Below are 21,898 nucleotides of genomic sequence, written 5' to 3'. Positions count from 1 at the left end.
GTTGCAACTTAATTTCATTTTATTTCATTACTCTGGGAAGTTCTAGAAGCACGGCTGGAATTATTTCAAATAGAAAGGAACAACAGTCATGAATAACATCCCTCTAGATCAGATGCACTAACAAGATGAACATGCCTTTTGAAAAGTAGCAATTTAAATTATTCCAGGGAAAAGACTTCTAAAAGTCATGCTCTGCCTATTGCCCCCAGAGCAAAATTTAATATTTTGACACAGGGAGGGAGGAAAAAATTACTTCTGAAGTTTCCAGGCATCTCTGGTTTCTTCCATCCTTATTTGTTAGCATGAAGACAGATGCATACAATGCTTTAGAAGATGGTTTGGGTTCCACCCCCACCCCCCATCCCCACCCCCCGATTTGTTTTGGCATCTCATATCATAGAAGAATTTAGATGGAATAATTGGGAAACATAAAGTTCACAGTTTGTTAGTGAATGCAATGAGGTGTGATGGGACACAGTATAGGGATGAAGGCAGAATAGACAATACATTCCTCATTTTAAAGCTGGGGCTGGCTCTGCTTGTGTTGGAATGTCACAGTGCTGGAGATGAGAGGAGAGATGCAGTGGCAGAAATTACAGCTGGCAGTAATCAGGATGAAGGAATGCACCTTTGCAGCCATTTGTGGGTAACAGAACAACTCCTGCAGTTAGCCATGTGTAAGATTAATAGCTTGTGCAGACTGAAATACAGACCTTTACAGGGGAAGTGCATTTTTCTAGTTGTTGCTCATAAAGCTTTCTCTGTTTTGCATGGATGCTTAAGTAACTTATTTCATTTTTATTCCATTATTTTAAGAATTACCAAAAATACAAGGAGCTAGATATTTAAGTCAAGTTTATTCAGACACCTCTACTAGGTTTAAAAAGCCAAAACGGGATTAAAAAATCCTGTTAGGCCCAAGATCTGTGCAATATATGTTGAATGTTGTACTACCAGCATTGTAATCTTTGTGTGAGAAAATGATATGAAAAGACTTTTCTTTCCTGTATTCACTTTGGCTGCCTGATACATTCTGAGTGGAAAGGTTACTGCCTGTCAGAAAGAAAAAGGTCCCCTTATGTTCCACCTGCACAGGCATTTCTAAAACCATGTATCAGGATTGTCTGAAAAGGGTTAAACAAATGCTGACATGGATATACTAGTCCCCTGAAAAGTTGTAAGTTTTATAATGTAATGACTTCTATCTGGCTCTTATGTATACAGTAGGCAATCACCAAAAGAACTATGGAGTTGCAAAAAGATAAGGCAGTTCTTAATTTATTTTTTTAATCAAGAAAGGCATACAAGATCTTCCATAGGTAGAAGGCAAGATCAGGTCTTGAGCAGGGCACAGAGGAAAGAGATGGAGAACACAACTGAGATTTAGTAACTGAGGAAGAAATTGAAGGATCTGGTTTCTGAAGGCTAATGTAGTAGGGACAGAAGTTATTTGTACGTGAAACTCCTGGTCTACATCTGTCTCAAAACCAAAAAGCCAAGTAGCACAAAATAATGCCTAACAGTCAAAACTGCCACATAATTTAGGTGGAATTCTATTTGGCAAATGTAAAACCTGTACCCTTTTACTCAGCAGATCTCATAGGGCAGCTGGATTTGTGGTCCCTTTGGAGAAGTATGAGATGAAATTTCAGTTCAGTTTCAGGCCCTTTGACTCCAAAATTCCCTTGGATACCACCCATGAGATCTTCTTACCACTGCTTCTGTTGAGAAGCCAGCGCTGCTGTGAGAATGGGGACTGGGCTCCATTCAGAAAGCAGCCCAAACTGCGTGGTCTGGTCTTGATTCATTTGCTTGTGTAACCCCACTGCAGTGATGAAAGGAAAATGATCCAACTTGATTTTCAGACCTGAACCTGAATTTTCATGTCTGACAATTAGTAACCCCCTTCCTTCCCCACCCAGCTGTAAAATACTTAACTCATTTTCTCTCTAGGTCTTTAAAAGTTAATAAACATGACGATGTATTTTATAGCGTGACTTTTCAGGCTGAAAGTATAATTTAAAAATCAACATTTTGGACCCTCTGCTTTTTCCGTTGATTTCAGCACACAGTGAACTCCACTTTGTCCTGCCTGATCTGACTTCCCCTCTCCTTTCAGGGAAATCTCACTGCCTTTGGCAATATCATTAGGTAGGGATTCACACAAACTGAATATAAACACTTATATGAACAGTCAGTTCATTTAGTATTTGACTTGTTTTATTCCAAACACAAACATAAATACCCATGCTCATGTGTACCAGCACCCAAGCATGAGTATGCCGTGTTACACATTTTACATATGCAGCATTAGATCAAAAAGTCCTGATTTTTTTTTTAAAGGTTTGCTAGATTATTCTTTCTTTCTTTTTTTTAAATTTTGGGTAAAGAATATTTTAAGTGGTGCATACTTTTCAGCTGTATTCTGAAAAGCGTATCTCATTGTTTAAAATGTGCTGGATTTAAAAAAGAAATAAACAAAGAAAAGAAAAAGGGATCATCTGATCAATTGCTCCATTTTTCTTCTCTTTTCCTGATCACCGCTGCTCTGGTATGTAGAAATTGGTTGATTTATTTAAATCCCAGGAACTCCCATGGCATATGGTTCATAAAGTAGCATTTACAGTGTGCATTGTAACACTTCATCAGTACTAGAAAGACTTTGAAAGTAATATGGGTTCATGTTGATCTAAAAGAAAAAATAGGGTAAAAGTATCTCTAATATTAAGATTTACTTTTGAGTCTACTGCTGTAAAATCAACTTTTGGAGAGGAATGGTATTTTCTGAATGATAACTGCCACAAAAAAAAAAAAAAAGAAAATCTCCTAACCCAAAAAAACCATCCTCAGAAAGTAGTTCTTCAACACTGCCTTTTTTCCCACAGCCTTGTGGAGCCCCCAACCCTGTCTGCAGAAAATGAAAGAGAGAGGGGTGGGATTAATGTGTAATTAAAGGGAGTTTGGAAGGCTGAGATGTTGCGGAATGTTAGATCAGTAGCTGGAACAGCATGTGGTGTTCTTTAGGCAGGCTTCATTGAATCCATACAAAAAAAGAAAGAAGGGCTGCTTGCCTGTCTGCTCATTTATCAAACAGCTAGGCTGAACTTTCACAGCTCCACAAAAGTGTTTTACTGTTTGCTGAAGTTTTGCTCCAGAAATTAAAGCTGAACAACCTAGCGACTCTGAGTCTATGCTGCGTTTTTGACATCAGCCAGAAACCAACACAGGTCAATTTTTACATGATACAAAGGGAAGCTGATTGTACATTTGCTCAAGAAAATATTACTGAAGAAATGGTCAAATATGCGACATTGTAATATCTTTATATAGCACTTTTTAATCCAAATACGTGTTCCAGAGCTTTCAGTCATCAATCAGGATTAAATATTTATCACAGTGGCAAAATAGCTCATGAAGAAAAAAATCTGTATTATTTAATCAATTTTAATTGACGTTTTCTTCTGGTTGAGCAGTTCTATTTCATCTTCTATGCCTGTTTTCCTTTAATATTTGTTCATGTCCCCCCAAAGGAGGAAACATTTAGCAATTTATATAATGAAAACACAATTAAAATGGCTTATAAATTAAAAAAGGAATAAATTCCTTTTGCAAGTGAATCTTCAAGGCTTACTGCAGTCTTTCTTGCATGGCTGTTCTGCCAGAAGAATTTTCCTCCTACTGCAGACCACACTGAGAATCAGGTTCAATCCTGTTTGGTGCTGAGCGCTGCCTTTTCAGCAACTACAGCAGAGCTTTTTCATCAGGACTAGCCTGGTTGACAGAGGCTCTGATTACCGAAGGCACAATCTACATTCATTAATCTATTTCCTTAAACACATCTGGCACGCAAGAAGTTTTGTTTTACGGCAGCAATGTTCTTTTAATCTCTGCTGACAGACTAGAGTCTAGATTCTTGATGATACTCTGCTGTTCCTGAGATGCACTTGTTTTCCGTAGAGGATAAATTGATTACGAGCTATCTTTACAAATGTAACAGCGAGCCTTCCATGGTAGAAGTGGTGTCCCTGTCAAATACCAAAATCTTTTCAGGGAATAATCTTTTAGAAAAAGGAGTGTTTAATGGCAGGATTGTGAAGGTCTTTAAAGAACTGTGGCCTCCAAAACTCTCAAAAGGAGAGTTTCGTCTATTTGCAGCAAAACTAAGTTTGTTGATCCTGCAAACTGACATAAATAAACAGTAGGCCAATTCTAAGTACAATCCTCCTTGGTTTAGAGGCAGAATTTACTTTAGATTTTAAGGAAATGTATTCTACTCCAGTAACTTCAGGAAGTCTTTATTTAAACTAATGGTAGTTAATGGAATTATACTGAATTTTAAAATCTATTTCTCCTCTTCCAGTAATGGAAAATATGAAAAGCTTTTTTTTATTTCTCCTGCCATGTATTTTGCTGATATTGCAGTACAGTTTTTCTGCTTTTCTGTCTTAACAGTCTATATTAAATTAAATACTAGTAAACATGCTTTTCAATTTTCTCTAATATCAGTTCTATTTATTTGTAGATAATAAGGCAACAGTTTCCCCAGCTAACAACAAGAAGACTTGGAACCAGAGGCCAATCAAAGTAAGCAGTGTATGGTGGTGTTCTTATCTCACACAGGGCCCCACCTGGCTCTGGCTTTACTGAATAGAATAGTATAAGATCAGGGAATAACTTGTCCAGTTGGGGGACTTAAAATCCAACTTTGATGGAGGTTCCATTATAGTCTTCACATTGTCTTATTGATTCAGCGGTGATAGTCCTGAAAAGGTAATCTATGGAGACTTCACTGATTTCATCAGTGATATTTTCCATATTGTTCCTATGATGTTTTTAATCTCAACTCACTTTACACAATATAAAGGACATTCACACCCAGCAGTAATGGAGCTACTGCTGGAGGCTGGGAAATGACAGCTGTTTAACATCATGTTTCAGTTTAGAGGACAAGTGGCAGAATGCTATCTATCTGGAATTTAGGTAGGAACATACATTGCCCACAACAGAAATTGTCCACAAACCTGGATTTCACCACCATTTTTCCTGTGTAATGAAATCCAACATATCTTTAAGTGATCAAGGAATTATTTTATTGCCTTACCCAAAAGATGGTACTTCCTGAAAACAATTCATCCTAATTCCAGAATAAGAAATTGATTCAGAAAGAACAATGCACTTCCTGGAGTATTTGACTTTTTCCAGTCGTGGACAGGATGTGATTCTACCAATTTATAAAGTGGATACAGTGACATTTTTATACTTTTTTCAGCTTGTGGACTCCATGAAATTTTTCCAGTGGAGCTTTGGATATTTTTATGGCAAACATAACCCTCCTAAAATAATTTTTTTTTTTTTTCCTTTCTTGATTAGCTTTCACAGAATACTACTGGGTAGTCTAAGGATAGTCTCTGTCGATCACAAGCAGAAAACTACGGAGGGCGAAATTAAAACCTGGGACAGTGTGTTTGCAAAATTTTGCTGGTAAAACTTCTCTTTCAAAACAAAGCCTAGAAACACAATATTGCTAAATGCTGAGAAACAAATATGCTATGAGAATTGAACTTACATACTAAAGCTAGAATGACGTTCTCTTTAAAGGAAAAAAAGAAATTAAGATGCTAAAAGTAATGCCATTAAAATTAACTTTACTGTGCTCTTCTAACAAGTGGTCTATGCCAAGCAGTATCTCTTTGATGGGACCAAATGTCCTTTCCCCCATCTTGAGATTCTCCTAATTTTTATAACTAAGCTTTCTTTTTCTAGAGCAGTAATATTTAAGTAGCTGACTGAAGATTTGAAATCTCTTCCCAAAAGCAAATTCAGACCTACTATAACATCAGTCATAACAGAGCTACCACAAATCTCTCAGGTACAAATTCTGGGATAGTCCAACAGCATATTAGGAAAATATAATAGGTCCAGACTCAGAGAATCAGGATTTAGCATTGAATATAAGTTTTTTGGAAGTTCATAACGACGGAGTGAAAGCGTGAACAAGTTGCTTTATAGAAGCATTTATATGGGAGTTGGCAGCTCCAGGAGTCTCTCAGAGGGGCAAGATGCTCTTGATCTGCTAACTGAAGGTGTCTTGCATTTCCAAAAGTAATGTCTCTACTCTCAATGAGGCTAAAAATCAATGAGAATATTTCTTGCATATTTCCCCCTAACTTGCATGCCTATTAGAGGGGCTTTCAGGTCACATACTCCTCTCATGCCACCTTTGCAATGCTCCCTATCTAGCAAACAAGGAGGAGTTTCTGTAAAGCATGCTGTCTGTGCTCTGCAAAACCCATGGCCCCTGAGAGTCCCTGGTCATCCCTGTGAGGGAGATCATAGTCACTCAAATTTCACAGCCTCAGTGGGTATGAAATTGAGTTCTTCTGCTCCAAAAAAGGATGTCTACATGTTCGTCAGTGGTTAACGCCCCAAGAATTATAGCATACAGAGGAGTCCTTCTCATTTGATCCAATGAAGAGGAGAGGTATAAACACACACACACGCGCTACATGAACACTGTACTTCTTTACAATAAATACACTCCTTGCTAGACCCAGCACAGCTGTAACTGAGCTCTGGTTTTGTTTTCAGAAACTTCTGACTGCGTTCCAATTAAGTGTTATGTAAAGAAATTACTTCAGGCATTAACACTTCAGTCCCTCTATCACCAACTGTGCTGACCGATTGCTGCCAGTATGATTTTCATTCCACTTCCCTGCTACTGCCAAAGAAAATTCACCATAGAAGTGGTTAATATTATCTGACTTCACACTGTTCTGCCTTCAGTCTTTTTATAGCATGGCTGCCTTGTAACATTACAAAGTTCAGAGCTACAATGGTGCTATACTCTTGGTCATCAGTTGTGAGGCTTTCTTTTTTGCAGCTGCGTTTATTGCTGTAAGTATGCAGCTGTTCTCTGTCGCACTGAGCTTAAAAACAGTTCCACCATAGGTGAGCCATGAGAAGGCAGCTAGACATAAAAGACAATTTCTTTCTGTACTGTATCTTGAAACTCTTTATTTATGTACACAAGAGGTTAGTTAAACTGATGGAAACTACATGGTGTGAAGGGGATTTTACTTCTTTCTTTAAAGGAGTGCTGGAGATACCGGATCCATGAGAGGAAAAAGCATTCCACCATTTACCACAAAAATAATTGTGTAGTCTGCATGTTATTCTTTACAGATCAAACTTTCAAGCCCTGTTTATTGAATTAAGTTGTTGGTTTTTTTTCTGATAGTAATACAGAAAAGTGCTTGTAAAAGAATCTTTGCAAACTGCACCAGTGATTTTTTGCCATTTGGGATGGTAAAATTACTTGAAGGAGGAAGCTATCTGGAAAAATTTCAGAGTCAATTTGGCTATTGCTGTCTATATGATTTTGAAGCTACCTGGAAAACTCTTTAGTTTAGTAAACACAGTAGTTTACTGCCAAGTGAAATATACCAGAAATTAAATAATGCACAGTGAAACTCTACTACATTTTCCAGGCTTTCATTAATTTTTTTTCTTGAATTGATCTAAGAGGAAGCTTAATATAAGAGACTGACCCCCGTTTAAGTTGTACAAACCTTTCAGTCCATCTAGAACTTTTGCAGTCCTGCCTGCTGTGACCTTTTCCCTTTTTCCCCCCTTTCCTTCAGCAATTTGTGGTGCTAGCTCCCTGTAGCATTTCCTTTTGGTTTCCCCAGTCCCAGACATACTGCACAGGACGTATGTGAGTTTTATGGCTCTTATGTGCAGTGCATGCATGACAGCTGCTAAAGACTAAACTGGAGACTTGAACTGCAAGCTGGAGTTGTTACCGTTCAAGCTAAGAAGCCGAACTTCTACAGCTGGTGTTATAACCACAGTGTTAGCACAAACTTGCCTTTAGCTATCTGTAAGAGGTTAGGACTGATCTGGAGCCTGGTTTCTAGTGTGGAATATGCATTTTTTCCTAAGCCCTGATGGGCAGATTTGGAGCAGATAGTGTGGATTTTTAAGGTATTGAAGCTAGGAAATCCCATTCATACCATGTCAGCTTAATGTCTTAATAAATCTCACTTGGATTATTCAATATTGAGTTCAAGATAGCTTTTATTTTTAAAGGACAACATGGAACATCCTCAGTGGGCATGGCAAAGGAGCCACATACTAGAAGGTTGCTACAACTCCCCAGGCCTCCTCACAGCCCATCTGTGCTGGTAGACAAGATTAGGGCTTCCAGCTCTTTGCCACCACTTTCGATGGAGATTATGACACGCACTGGTCTGTGGGTGAATGACTGTGAGTGAAAAAAGGAAAAAAGTCACCTGAGTTAGTCTAAACTACCATCACTTAGATGCTACTCTTTCAATTGATTGAAATTTCAGCTGTAATTGATCGAATTGAGCTATATATTTCCTACCATTCATTGCTTTCCAGCACAAGCCTTTTTCCCCCCTCTCTTTTCATTGATGTGTTTTCAATTTTTGGAACATTTCTGATCACTCATTTGCAGGAAAGACTCATGCTTTTCAGGGATCAAACCAGCCTTCAACAGTCTGAGAATAAGGGACATGAAATGCCAACAGAAGGGCCAGTCCAGAGGGTCTGTACCTCTGCTTATTGCTAAACTAAAGGAGCAGCTGCACAGCAGAGGTCTGCCAACAAGTAGCTTTAGGATGCTTTCTTTTTTTTATAGGAAGAAAAAAAAAAATGCACATCCATTATTTTCCTTCTCTGCAACAGAGTCAGCTTTATTAACTCTGAAGAGAGCTACTTTTACCAGAAGGAATGAAAACCGGAAGCCCAATATATTACTGCAATGTTCTGTTACGGAATCAATGCTTGTTAATAATATATAAACTATTGTACAGGCTGTTTTGCTGTAGAAATCATTAGCATTATCAGTTTCTTTTACCCCCATGTCTTTTTTTTAAAAAAAAAAAATTAAAACAGTCTGCTTTATAAAATATACATCTCTATGTATCAGGTACCATTATTATGGAATTGCAGTGAAAGAAAACTCCCAGTATTATGATGTGATGTATTCTAAAAAAGGAGCGGCCTGGGTCAACGAAACGGGAAAAAAAGAAGTAACTAAACAGACAGTGGCGTATTCACCACGATCCAAACTGGGAACATTACTGCCAGAGTTTCCAAATGTCAAAGATCTAAATCTGCCAGCCAGTCTGCCAGAGGAGAAGGTAACACTTTGGAAATCTTTTCTTGGCTTGTCTTGGGGTTTTTTCCCTGCTATGGATGAAAGCTTTATCTAAAATATAAAGACTTTAAATTAGAGTAAGTTTAATAATGCTTTGACTTTATTTATGGGGGACTTAATTACTTCATATAATAGGAAGAAGTATCTTCCCCTAAAATAGGCAGCTGACACTATCAGCTGTACAATATTTCTAAAGCCCCTGCACACTTTTTTTTAAAAGTTACATTAGATACAGCAGGTGAGGTTTGATGGTAACTGTTTTTGCAATAGGTTGTAGCTTTTTAATCTGATGGCACGCACATTTGATGGCAAATTGAAAAACAGTTCTGATGCTTTCTTGAGCGGAGAGGGACTTAGTGCATTTCTTATCCTTCTAGACTAGAAATTAAGAGGATCCTATCTGCACATATGACAAAAGTGCTTTGGCTGCTCTTGGCTGAGCTTGCTAGTTTTCTGATGCTATTCACATGTGTAGTATCAATGTAAAGTGGACAAAAGAATAGGGTTTTATAGTTCTTTATGTCCTAATTAGGGCCACATTCTCGTCTTTGATCTCACTGAGGCTTTTTGCTCCTCTTACATTTGAAGAATCCCCATTGACATAGAAAAATCCATGAATTCAAAGGGAGAATTTACTTTTAAGAAGAAAACTCATCTTAAAGCTAATCTAACTAGACTCTAACCGATTTAATTATTTTTACAATTGTGCGTAGGTAAAATAAGAAAAAACTGTTTTGTGCTCTATATTCTGATAGTTTTAAAAGCGGGTTTCTTAAAGTAGAATGATCTTTTGTGTGTCTCCCTCTCATTCTTTTTCAGGTTTCTACCTTTATTATGATGTATAGAACTCACTGTCAGAGGATACTAGACACTGTAATAAGAGCAAACTTTGATGAGGTATGGTTGGAAACTACAGTTGTAGTTTAATGACACATAAGCTATTAATGGATCTGAGAGCTTATTTTGAATGTGATATTACAAACTTCTGGTTTTGTGGTTGCCAATCCTTTTCATTAATAATGAATAATAGCTATAATTGAGTATATAAGATGTGACCAACAGTGTTAAATCTCACTTATAACACTATGCAAGTTAGAGGGACGAAAGTAATGGGAATGTTTTTGTCTCTCCATTCTCCAGCAGCATTAAGGTAGCAATATCCCCTTACAAGATGTTGGACAATCCTGTTCTTACAACTCAAGAAGTGTGTCCACCACCACTTTTCTAAGCTTTGAGTTGGGACTGAGCTCTGTTTGAAGGAATTCCTCTGAGTGTTCAGCACAAAGCCAGGGCAGGTGCCACAGACAAAATGGTGGGCTTTGCTGGTCTATTAACAATGGCGCAGGGCAGTGGGGGGCCTACAGCCTCCCAGACATCCCAGAAAGCTGTAGCTGAAGTCCCCAGTTGCTCAGTTGTACTGCAGTGCAGCTAGGAACACACACACTGCTCAGCAGTTAATACAATCCGTTAGAGACAGATGAGGTCTGTATCTGCTGCATATCTGACTGAATCTGAGGGTTTTCTGGCAGTGCATGCAGACAACTCTATAATTAGAGCTGAAAAATAAAACATTACTGGAATGCAAGCAGTTTTATATTACATGTGGAGAAGACCTCTAGTCCAGGAAAACAAATATTACTATAGAGATGCTGAGGGCCAGATTCAAATATGACATCCAGGTCCTGGAAAAAATAAAAATAAATGAGTCTTTTGACTCTGCCTTCTGAACAATGGCAAGGAATTCCCTGCTTTTCTTCCTCTCAATGTTTAATTCTCACACTCTTTTGGTTTAAAGCTGAGGCTCTTTTAAGTCATTGTACCCAGTCTAGAAGTTTCCATGTGAGAGAAATATATGACACATATTCAGGAAGTTTTGCTGAATGAGTCTCAGAATACTTTCTTAAGAGCAGGATGTTATATTTTGTTAAGGAATCTGTTTGTCAGGATCAATGGTGGGGAAGGGGCTGAGTAGCAACAATGTATAAATGGCAACTATTCTTTACTGCACCTGGTGTGGTTACTTATTTCACTACAGATCGTGTGCAAAAGGTTATCACTTATGAATGCTGGTGTTCTGACCCCTGTAGAACTGATCATATAATTCATTGAATAACACCTTTATTTCCTAAGTGAAAATGTTCAGAGGTATATTTTGCTGTGTCTGAAACCTCCTCCCCATTTTCTTTTTTGTCTTTCTCCATTCTTTTTCCTCTTTCCTTCATAGTGGAGGAAAGAAGAAATCCAAAAGTGTAGTGTTTCTTTCCAAAATGAAGACAGAAAATGGTATATTGACCCCTGTAAGCCATGTGATATCCTCCTCTCTCTCCCTACACCAAGCCCTAGATTGCATTCCTTTGTATACAGAGACAGAGAGCTAAGAGAGAGAAAAAGGCTTGACATGTGGAAGCCAAAGAGTTACACTCACCAGCCATTGATGGAAGGTAAAAAAATATGGTGGTTCCCATGGGTCTCTACTGTAATAACACAAAGGCACCCTGTCACCAACTCAGAGTGTCTCCTCACCCTTTGGTTGATTATCCCATTGTGTGCTGCGTTACAGTATAAGCCTGTCTAGTTAAGGAATATGCCTTGCCTGTGTTGTACAGAATCAGTCCAGCCCTGGGGCTGAAACAAATGCTATATAAGCAGGGTCATTTAAGGAAAATGGTATTTGTGGCCTTTGATTATTTTCACTTAAACGTTCCTGCTTCTTCTTGTGATTGCAGGTTCAAAGTTTTCTTCTGCACTTTTGGCAAGGGATGCCTCCTCATATGCTGCCTGTATTGGGTTCTTCAACTGTAGTGAATATAGTAGGAGTTTGTGATTCAATTCTGTACAAAGCAATTTCTGGAGTTTTGATGCCAACGGTACTACAAGCATTACCTGACAGGTCAGTATAGCTAGCAGCACTGACCACTTTTAGCTCAGCCGTCTTTGTTATAAGTCTTTTCTTCAAGAATGGCACCAGTTCTCAGAAAGCTGCTTGTTCCCGCCCTTTTCCTGAGTTTTAATCAGAATGTCAATTCAAAGAAGTTGAAGACCTGACATGTTCCTGGAGAAATGTTCAGATTTTAACAAGACTTGTATTGTGAAAAACTTACGGGGTTTTTTGTGATAAAGGATACCACCTTCTTCTTGGCTTATTAACATGAAGCTGATAGTCATGTCCCAGCTTTCAGGTAATGTCAGAAATGTGCAGGCTGCAGTGCCACACTGTCTTCTGAAAATTTCAGACACTTTTTGCTAGTCTGGGATAACAGCATAACGGTATTCTGAATTCTAGTGACAAGAGGAGCTGGCCTGGCTGCTCTGTTTGTAAATACTCACATGCATATTCAGACACTACAACCTAAGGATTTGTCTCTGTTTATACTCTTGGAACCCAATTGTTATTCTGCTTGCCAGGAGTATAAAACACGAAGCTCATACTTGTGAAGTCTTGGACAAGCTGGTTTAATTTAAGTACTATCCTATGAAGAACAGAGGCATGCTTATTTTAGGATCACTTTATTAATATTAACAAGTATTTGCCTCCTTTGTTTCAAAGCTAAATTCACTTTTCCATTCCTTGTGGTAGATCTCAGCTGTTCTCTTCCTACCTGGAGCTCATCTGAGTCCAAGAAGTCTTGTTTATATAGGTAAAGCAGGACAGAGATCAGCAGTTCACAGCAAAAAGTGTAGTCACTGAGTGTAGTCAACCTGTTTCCACCTTTGAGTTTCCTAATATGCGCATCAGGAAACTCTCTTTTTCTAAATATATGTGTACACCTTTAGTATTATTTGACTGATGCGTTCCTGAGGTTGAGCAATTTGTTAAGAATATTGCTGTAGGATTTTATTATTGGTGCTGTATATTTGGCCCTCTAGATTTTAAAGCAGCTCTAATTATGGCAGATGTTTTCAAGACATAGTTCTGCTCTCCTATGCGCACTGTATGACTGCTAAAGTACAGGTAAAGTATTTTTTCCACAAGAAACCTGTTATAAGCATGGGTTTTTCTTGATAAGACATGTACATTTTTATAGGCTTTGCCCCTCACCGCCCCCCAAATCTATTTCATTGGAAGGATTAAACAGAACAGCAGTCCTTTTCTCAAGCTGCTTAGTTCTTTCATAGCAAATAAGGAGAGACTTGAGTGTGAATATAGACTTTTGTAATGCATATAAAGGGCCAGATTGTGGCTATTAAGCCATAGCCTGCACTGGAGGGGGTGAAGAAGGGTCTCATTGCAATAGAAGCTCCTGAAGGAAATGTTGCTGACTCAGCCAGAATCCTCTGAGGGACTTCCTGGGAACAAATGCTGGCTGTCCAGAAAAGCCACTTTTGGGTGCAGCAGTTGTCATCCATCCCCTGTCCTGTTAGGTGTCTGCATGGAGCAGAGCAGGCCTATGGCCATGTTTATTTTACCAGCTCTGTTCTCGGTGCAGGGTGTTAGGAGTACAAACGGAAAGAGCTGCCTGGCTGAGAGAGGGAAAGCTCCTTGCATCTTTCCTCTCTCTCTCATTTGTGTATCTTGAGTATTACTACAGGCAGTGCTTCTTGGTCTGGCAGAACCAACTGTTAGGCTCCCCCACATAACACCCTGCAACTTTTCCTGGAAACTGTGATTTTATACTGAGCAATTCCAAGAAGAAGGGCAGAATGAGCTGCCTACCAAATTTAGCAGGAAATGATGGAGCCATCAGGAAAGGGTAGTAAGGGAAATGAGAGAAATCTCACTTGGCTGGGAAAGTTCCTGTCCTATGCAGAGCTAAGCAGGCAGGTCCTGCTCTGCCCCCTCTTCCCCCACCTGTGTGGGCTTGGCTTGGAAATTCCTCCCCACCATCATCACCCACTCCCTGGCTCCAGCCTGCAGCAATGTTGGTTGTTGCTTCACTTGCACATCCCTGTGTACTTCTGTATAAATGTGGGCACAGCTGAGCTGAAATCCAAAGCTTGATCTATTGTCTTCTTTAAAATATTATGATTTTATGTTTTTATATTTGTGCAGAGTGGGAATGATTTTATTTCAAGCTAAGAATGCTGTTTGTAAGTATGACCGCAGTGCAGTACAGAGACTTTCACTCTTTGTGAGGTTTTGAACATGGTGATATGCTTTCCTTTTCCTGCAAATGTTTTCAGAAGTTTTCCTTCATGCCTATGAACCAAAATATATCAGCAACTCTGCATAATAGTGAGTTGTAAATAACTGACCCATAGTCTTCACGTGTTCACAGATTTTATAGTATAAAGCACAGAGTAAACATGTTCTGATGTATTGATTTCTCTTTTCAGTTTGACACAGGTGATCAGAAAGTTTGCAAAGCAACTGGATGAGTGGCTGAAAGTAGCCCTCCATGATTTACCAGAAAATCTACGAAATATCAAATTTGAATGTATGTATTGCCCAATCTCTCTCCTATTAACCTAGTGTTTATTGATTACAAATTAATTGGAAGTGAAAGCATTATAAAGATTTATAATGCTGACAGGTTTTCATCCCTAAAAGCATTATAAATCTTGCATTCACTTAGAATCTCCACTTGTTCATGAGAACGAATTTCATTTAGTGAAATGAGGCACTGCTCAAAATGAGAAGAATCGCTTTTCCTTTCTTGTGGATTCTGATAAGAAATTAATTTTGTTGATAGTAAGCAAACATTAGGGATGATATTAGGCAAAGGAAATTATTAAACAAACCTTTAGGCTAGCACAATTTGAATACTGCTTGAGGCCCTTACTCAAAAAAGTGCCAGAGTTAAAAATGAAGGAGATCAAATTACCCTGTCACCACAGGAAAGGGCACTAGTCCTTTTCAGACATGCTTTGTAGATGCCTGCAGTGCACATCACCTATTGATAAAGCCTGCTTTATTTCACGGCTCTCAATTCTTTGCCTTTCATGAGCACTAAATTCCACACCACAAAGTTAAAGGGAAAAAAAAAAAAACCTAATTTAGGAGAAGGATTAACTATTTTGATCATCATGGAAAATTAGGTATATATTTTACTGAGAACAGTCAGGATGTTAAGTTGGAACAACTAATTTTAGGGTTTTTACACTGTTTACTAATTTATTATTTTCAGTGTTACACAAAGTCAGAACTGATAATATGCTTTATCATGTCTTTATCTGTTCAAAAATATTGAGAATCTGCAGCCCCAAAATCTTTTCTGATCTTATAGGGAGAGACAAAGAGACGGAAAATACACTTTGTAGTCATTCTTAATCTGTACTCTTTAACTGCCTCTATGTACAGTACATGGGGAAAACCTACTCTGTGGCCACATCTAATGCCTGTTTGGACATATCTGCAAGTTTTTGGTGATTTTAGTATAAGGAAAAAATTGAGAGCATCCTAGCTTTTACATGAGCCTTCGCTGCTTCTGCAATTGTTTCCTCCTCATCAGAATTTGTGATGGTGTACACAGCCAATGGAGGTACTGACAGGAGTAACTGCAAACCTGACCAAGTCACAGATTTCAGACAAAAGATGCACGATACAACATTTCAAAATCCAAGTATAGGAAATATCTTAATACAAAGTCCATATTGCTTCAAAAGAGCTAAAAATTAGGAGCAGAGGACTGGCAAGTACCTCCAGGGCCATCCTACCCCATAGCACGTTAGCACATCATGTAATCTCTTTTAGAAACTTTGATAGAATTCTACCCGAAACTGATTTTACCTCCTACTGGTCCAGTCAGAAGACTCCTCCAAAACTTGTTTGCATTAAGACTATTCTAATTTACAAACGTAACGTAGCTATCATTATTTTAAGTCCACTTGTTCTTGCACCAACATTTTTCTTTCTATTAAATAGTTCTTTCTGGTCGTCAGTTCCTTTGTGTATCAAGACAAAACTTGCTATGCTAAACAAACTAAGCTCTTCTATTGTCTTCTATGTTTCTCTTTTCATCTCATTATTCACAGCATCTATAACTCATTGCTTGTAATATGCCGCTGTAAAACTGATTGAGCATCCATATTTAAGGTTTTAGGTCAAGGTTTAAACTAAGTTAAAACTGGGCTATTTGAATGAACTTTATGTAGCCACAATTGTATATAGGAAACTGGATGTATTTTTTTGGTTCTTGTTTTCATTTTGTGTTTTCAGAAATAATTTTCTTTATTTAGCACAGTATGTAAATATGTATCTCTTCTTTCCTGCAGTGTCCAGAAGATTCTCACAAATACTCCGGCGACAGACATCGCTAAATCATCTCTGCCAAGTAAATATTTCAGTTACCCAAGTTTGCTAAATGCCATTTTTACTGACTTTTCAAATAATTTTATGAATTGGCAGGCTGGACTTTACCCAAAGAGGAGGAGATCATGTTAGCAGCTTGTCTCCAATATTTATTGTGACCATCTTTACAAAATCAAAAAGTAATCAGCAAAAAATTCTTTTCTAGACAACTAGCAACCTCTGATCATTAAATTCAGCAGGGAACTTTTATGACAAAATTATTATTTGATTTGAAGAGATGGTTCATATCCATGAAATAAATGAGCAGTATTCCTTTGATTTCAGAGTTTGTATCAGGCCTATTGCAAAACAAGAAAAATTTCTATATGCCTGACAAAAAATTCAAAGTCTAATTGTATATTAGAAATCAAATGCAAATCAGTAAAAAACAAAATGGTTGAACCACTGGGGTTTTAAATAGAAATATTCTTGCAACCATAGCAAACAAATATAAAAACTACTCTGAAGTGTCTGTTTTTCACCCAGTTAGTTTAGATCACATTTACCTATCAAAAATTCATGAGGCCAAATTCTGTGTAGTATAAAAAGGAGGAGGATACATTGAATTCATTCATGTTTCACCCATGTATGGAGCAGACTATTTGTTTTCCCTGTTGCACTGAAAGCTCCACTTTTGGAAAGTGTTTCCAACACCCCAGGTTAACCCTGTGAGTGGTGAAGTCCACAGGAAGAAGCCCTGGGGAAAAAGTACTCCTGCAAGGACTTCTTTGTAGATTTCTTCTTCCATTATTTTAGTGGTGGAGGCAGAGGTGCCAGTACTACCTGTCCCCAAACATCACTGAACTTTGGAGGTCCACAGGGATTCAGAGTAAATCAAGATACAGAGACCACAACCTTCTGCATCAGACCTGGGATCAGACAGTTTACTTACATGAAGGACTCTTCAAATGCATCATTTCCTTGGGGAAGCTGATAACCTTAGTGTGGGTTATCATCTCTGCTTAACTTACAGAGATCTGGTGTATATTATATGACCATGACCTTCTGTCACTTCCTGTTGTCTCAGCCCATCCTCCCCATTATCAACAGCAGACCCCTGTCTCAACCAGCCAAGAAGCAGATCTGATGTGGAGGCAAATGAGCTTTAACCTTTTCATGTGGCTGAGGGAAGAATGAGAGTCTGCATAGTTTGGGAGAGGGGAGGGTGCAAACCTGAGTGGGGTTTGTTTGGTTTTGGCTTGATTTTTCTTGTTGCTTTTTGGTTTTGAACTGAAGCTGGTCAAGAAAACCCACAGAGCTGTTAGAGATTGAGGAGTCTGGCAACAGCACCACGAGGTTAGGGTTGCTCATTGGGGTTTTTGGTGGATGCAAGCAAAATACGTAGTTAATTAAAGTAGGTAAAATGACCTGGGAGTTCTCTGTGGTTAGAGGGCCCTGCAATGTCCATAAGACATCAAGCTGGTGGGTGGGGGTCCATAAGGAGAAACAACCTAGCGAGCCTAGCTAAGGAAGTGTAAAAGGGGATAAAGCCTATTTTTTAACCTAGTAAACCATAAACTAATGAATAAATTGGATTGGATTACAGGCATCAAGAACGGTGATCCACAGTGCAGACATCACATTTCAAATGCTGGAGGACTGGAGGAATGTGGATCTGAATAGCATTACCAAACAAACCCTCTATACTATGGAGGACTCACGGGAGGAACACAGAAAGCTCATCATACAATGTAAGAGCAGAACCCTCAAATAAAACCAAGTGAACTTGGTTTCCTGCTGGAAACAAAGCTCAGTGAAAGCAACACCATTTTTGTAGCCATTGGTTTGCTTGGAGGTTTAAGATCAATATAGAAACATTTAGCAAAATGTAAGGCAAAGCCCTCTCAAGGTCTTATGTTTTGAGGCATAGGTCTGGGCACTCTTCCATTAACAAGTTTCTTTCTAGTATCCAGAACAGCCAAAGGCACAAAACTTGCACCCAAATTCAGGAGGATTTTTTCCATGAACTTGACCAAACTAAATCTATGAATTAACCATTGAATCTGATAAAGTCCGGTCTCTCCTGCTGTAGAATTGCAGGAGAGTTGTCTTTTGAATGGCTTTGACACTAAAGTGACTGTGTAGTTGAGTCCCTTGTAAACTTTCATTTATAAAAACCTCCATTTTACACACTGTTTTCATAAACAAGATAATTTGATGGGGTAAGCTTTTATCCTGAACTTTTACGAGTAAGTGAAAGTCCCATATCAAGCAAGCTCATTGGCTAATTTAGATTCTGCCTAGTATAGTGAAGGGCATGAACTGAAAAGTTACTTTGGAGATGTTGGCAAATTGGTTTTAGAGTTAAAGATCTTTTGCAAATATAAAATTTAACTTGCATTGTCCAGCAAGTGTGTGTGATTACAAGCTTAGGTGTAACCATAAGCACACTGAGTTTATCCCTCTGAGGCACCAGAGGTGACCAGCCTTGTCTTTAGCATCATTCATAACCTCAGTTCCCTGTGAACCCACCTGTTGTATTGCCATGTCTCTCCTGAGGAGGACCAGTCATCTTTTATCCAGAACCAGCCTTAATGGGGAGCAACCCGGGCAACCACTTGTGGGAGCCCTGCAAGGATACGTTTGCTAGTGGGGTAACTCTTTTAGTGAGTGACTGGGAAGAGGAGGGGTGACACCTTCACATGCACACCGGACCCTGCAAGGTTGACTTTGGCACTTGTCCCACCGTGTTAACACTAGAAGTCTTCTCTCCAGTTTAGGGACGGGCCCTGCATTCTCTTTTAGTTCTGTTTTCCAGCAAGAGGTGCTTGGTACTCTTTCCTCTCCTTCTTAACCCTTGATTCATTTCCTGACATGGTCCTCTTCCCTTTTGAGGAGACAGAAACTTGACATGGCAGCAGGGAAGGTAGCATATAGTGAGACTGGAGTCCAGAAGCTGTCTGCATCCTTCTGTCATCTGTTATGTTTTCATTATCTACCCAACATCCTCCCATTGTCCAAAAAAGAAAGAGTTCTCAAAGTTATAATCCCTAGTAGCAGCAACAGTTTTGGCTCTCATTCAGAAAATCCTTACTGCTTAGGAAAGCTTTTCATTTGTGTGCTAACTATTTAAATACAAGCTCAAGTGTAATCAAATCAAATGGAATTTTCCTGAATGCTAATGGATTTGAACACAGTTTTTTCCATATTTTAGGCCCATATAGTCCAATAAGCAATTACCTAGAAATGGTAACCTAATATGAATGTTCATCATGAGATGGGATTTGACTGAGATGTGCAGATATGTATAGAGACTATTCTAGAATTTAGATTCTTTTCCCTCCATCTTTGATGTTTATTCTACTTGGCCAAAGATCTTTTCAAAGATCACACTCTGTATGACTCATATGACATGGAATTAAGGCCTGCTTTCACATTCTTGATATTAATAACCACAAAGGTATAATTTCCAGCTACTGTAACTGGATAAAAGAAAAGTTTATAAGCCTATAAGCAAGCTTAGAGAAAAACAGAGAAAAATCACTGGGTATAAGAGAAGTTCTTTCCTGCTTTGCTATGGTAGCTGTCTCTGACATGGTTTCTTCTTTATTCCCTCTTTCTCAGGTCCCGTTGAGGTATTTTTAATAGTCACTAAAGGCTAAACAGTTACTTGTCAGGTCGTTGTACACAGTTGCATTGCTCCAGCAGCAAAGCAGGCAACTGATTTGTTTTTCCACTCTTGCTCCCTTATTTGTACAGCATATGAATTACTTCATCTGTTGTATCAGGCAGTTTTTGTCCAGCCAAATACCCAGGTAAGGAGACAACATTTAGATTTCTCTGTGATTCTGTTCTGAATAAAGAGAGGTTGCCCATTCAATGAAGGAAGATAACGGTAGCCCAAACATCATTATTTACCTTCTTCCCCAAATAATGTTTCTGACCATCCAGCCTTTGTAAGTCTAAGTTAAACAAAGTTAAAGTCAGCTGTGAAGCAAATGCGTTCCTGCTAGTCCTGCTGATCCAATTTAGAGACCAGGGAGCTTGTTCTTTGCATTATTCTCGGATAGCCTCTCTGGCTCGCTTGTCTAGCTATCATCTCTAAGCTTTGCCTCCTCCACCTCCCTCACTATCTTTCCTATGGTGGGAAATTCCTTCCTCCTGTTATTTATAATTAAGCATAAATGGAAATGCATAGCACATTGAGATCATCCTGTAACACAGCAGGAAGAAAGCATCTTTCTTCTTGACTTACTGGGCCTTTTATTTTAGCTGACTTGAAGAATAGTTTCTTAAGGTGTCAAAGCACATGATTCTTTGTCTTCTAGCCATTGATTCTCATAAATAAACTAGAGACTTGTAGTTTTAAGAGTTGCAGTTGAATGACTTGATTGTTTTTACTTTCTGTATTAAAATATGAATATGTGTACTTGAGAGAGGTTAAAAAGTATACAGGTTGCTTTTTGAAACTCTTCTTCATAAATTAATTATAGCATTTGTGCACTGGTAGCAATTTGTTCTAAAGAAGTAGAAGTTTATGGAAATTCTTTCTGTGTGTGTCTGGCATTGCAAATAGATGATTTGCAGCAGTTAAATCATGTTTTTGCAACTAAAGCATTATACAGATGAGAGCCCTATCAACAGTACTCATCCACTTGGTGCTTAGATTTTTTTATGCATTTATAAATCAATGTAATGCATGACCTTTTTTTATCAGCAGGGTCAAGGCCTAGCTTTGCACTATTCGTAGGGAACATCATAAATGTTTCACTTCCGGGCACACCAGACACCTGAAGCTTAAATCAAAAGATTAATTTTAAACAATAGGTCCTGATTTGCTCACATTAAAATACCACTTCCAATGACTCCATCACTTTCAGTAGAAACAAAATAAGAGACCAAGCAAACTTATTGGGTCAGCACCAAGAAAGATACATTTGTTATAGCTAAGCACTCTATTATAAAAACCACAGCAAACTTGTGATGTTGTTGGCAGCTTTTTGTGATTTGTTTCTCTTTTCTTTGAAATGGACTCCAAGTACTGAGGTAGGCTATTTTTCCTTTGTCTGCCAGTGTACCAGGAGTTTGATCACCTTCTGGAGGAGCAGTCCCCCATTGAGTCATACATCGAGTGGCTGGATTCCATGGTGGACAGATGTGTTGTAAAGGTTGGTAAGCAGGAGTAAGGACATGAGTCACTGATGTGCATTATGAGCTCTATTCAGGTCATAGATTTTTAGCAAAAATAGAAAGAAAAAAAAAAAAAGCTAGGCATTGGTAATAAGCAGGAGTAAAGCAGCAGTGGGCAAGACCTCACCAGTTTTCATGCAGTATGAGAACTGCTCATATTCAGGATTCTGCTTTTTTCTGCTCTTGTCTATTCTATCCCAAAAGATGATATTCAAGAATGAAACAGGGCTGATGTTTCCAACCAAATTGATATTTAAGGGGTGTGGAGAGATGAGTTCAGAGTCATCATAACTCATAGTGCAAATAAAAAGCACAATCTAGTCTGGCCTTTTAAGATTTTAATGAAAAGGATATTT

General features: G+C 38.5%; 1 protein-coding gene across 1 annotated transcript in view; it reads left to right on the top strand.

The window, feature by feature from the left end:
• Positions 1-21,898, top strand: part of RFX4 (regulatory factor X4) — a 97,785-nt gene that overhangs the window by 39,947 nt on the left and 35,940 nt on the right. The window contains exons 5-12 of the mRNA XM_059816707.1: positions 4,523-4,584; positions 8,954-9,167; positions 10,004-10,081; positions 11,911-12,074; positions 14,459-14,559; positions 16,337-16,395; positions 17,959-18,103; positions 21,426-21,520. Of these exons, the coding sequence (XP_059672690.1) occupies positions 4,523-4,584; positions 8,954-9,167; positions 10,004-10,081; positions 11,911-12,074; positions 14,459-14,559; positions 16,337-16,395; positions 17,959-18,103; positions 21,426-21,520 (918 nt within the window). The remainder of the gene's footprint in view (positions 1-4,522; positions 4,585-8,953; positions 9,168-10,003; positions 10,082-11,910; positions 12,075-14,458; positions 14,560-16,336; positions 16,396-17,958; positions 18,104-21,425; positions 21,521-21,898) is intronic.

Source organism: Gavia stellata, chromosome 4, assembly GCF_030936135.1.
Source record: "Gavia stellata isolate bGavSte3 chromosome 4, bGavSte3.hap2, whole genome shotgun sequence".
NCBI lineage: Eukaryota > Metazoa > Chordata > Aves > Gaviiformes > Gaviidae > Gavia > Gavia stellata.
This window is presented reverse-complemented; position numbering and strand designations above follow the sequence as displayed.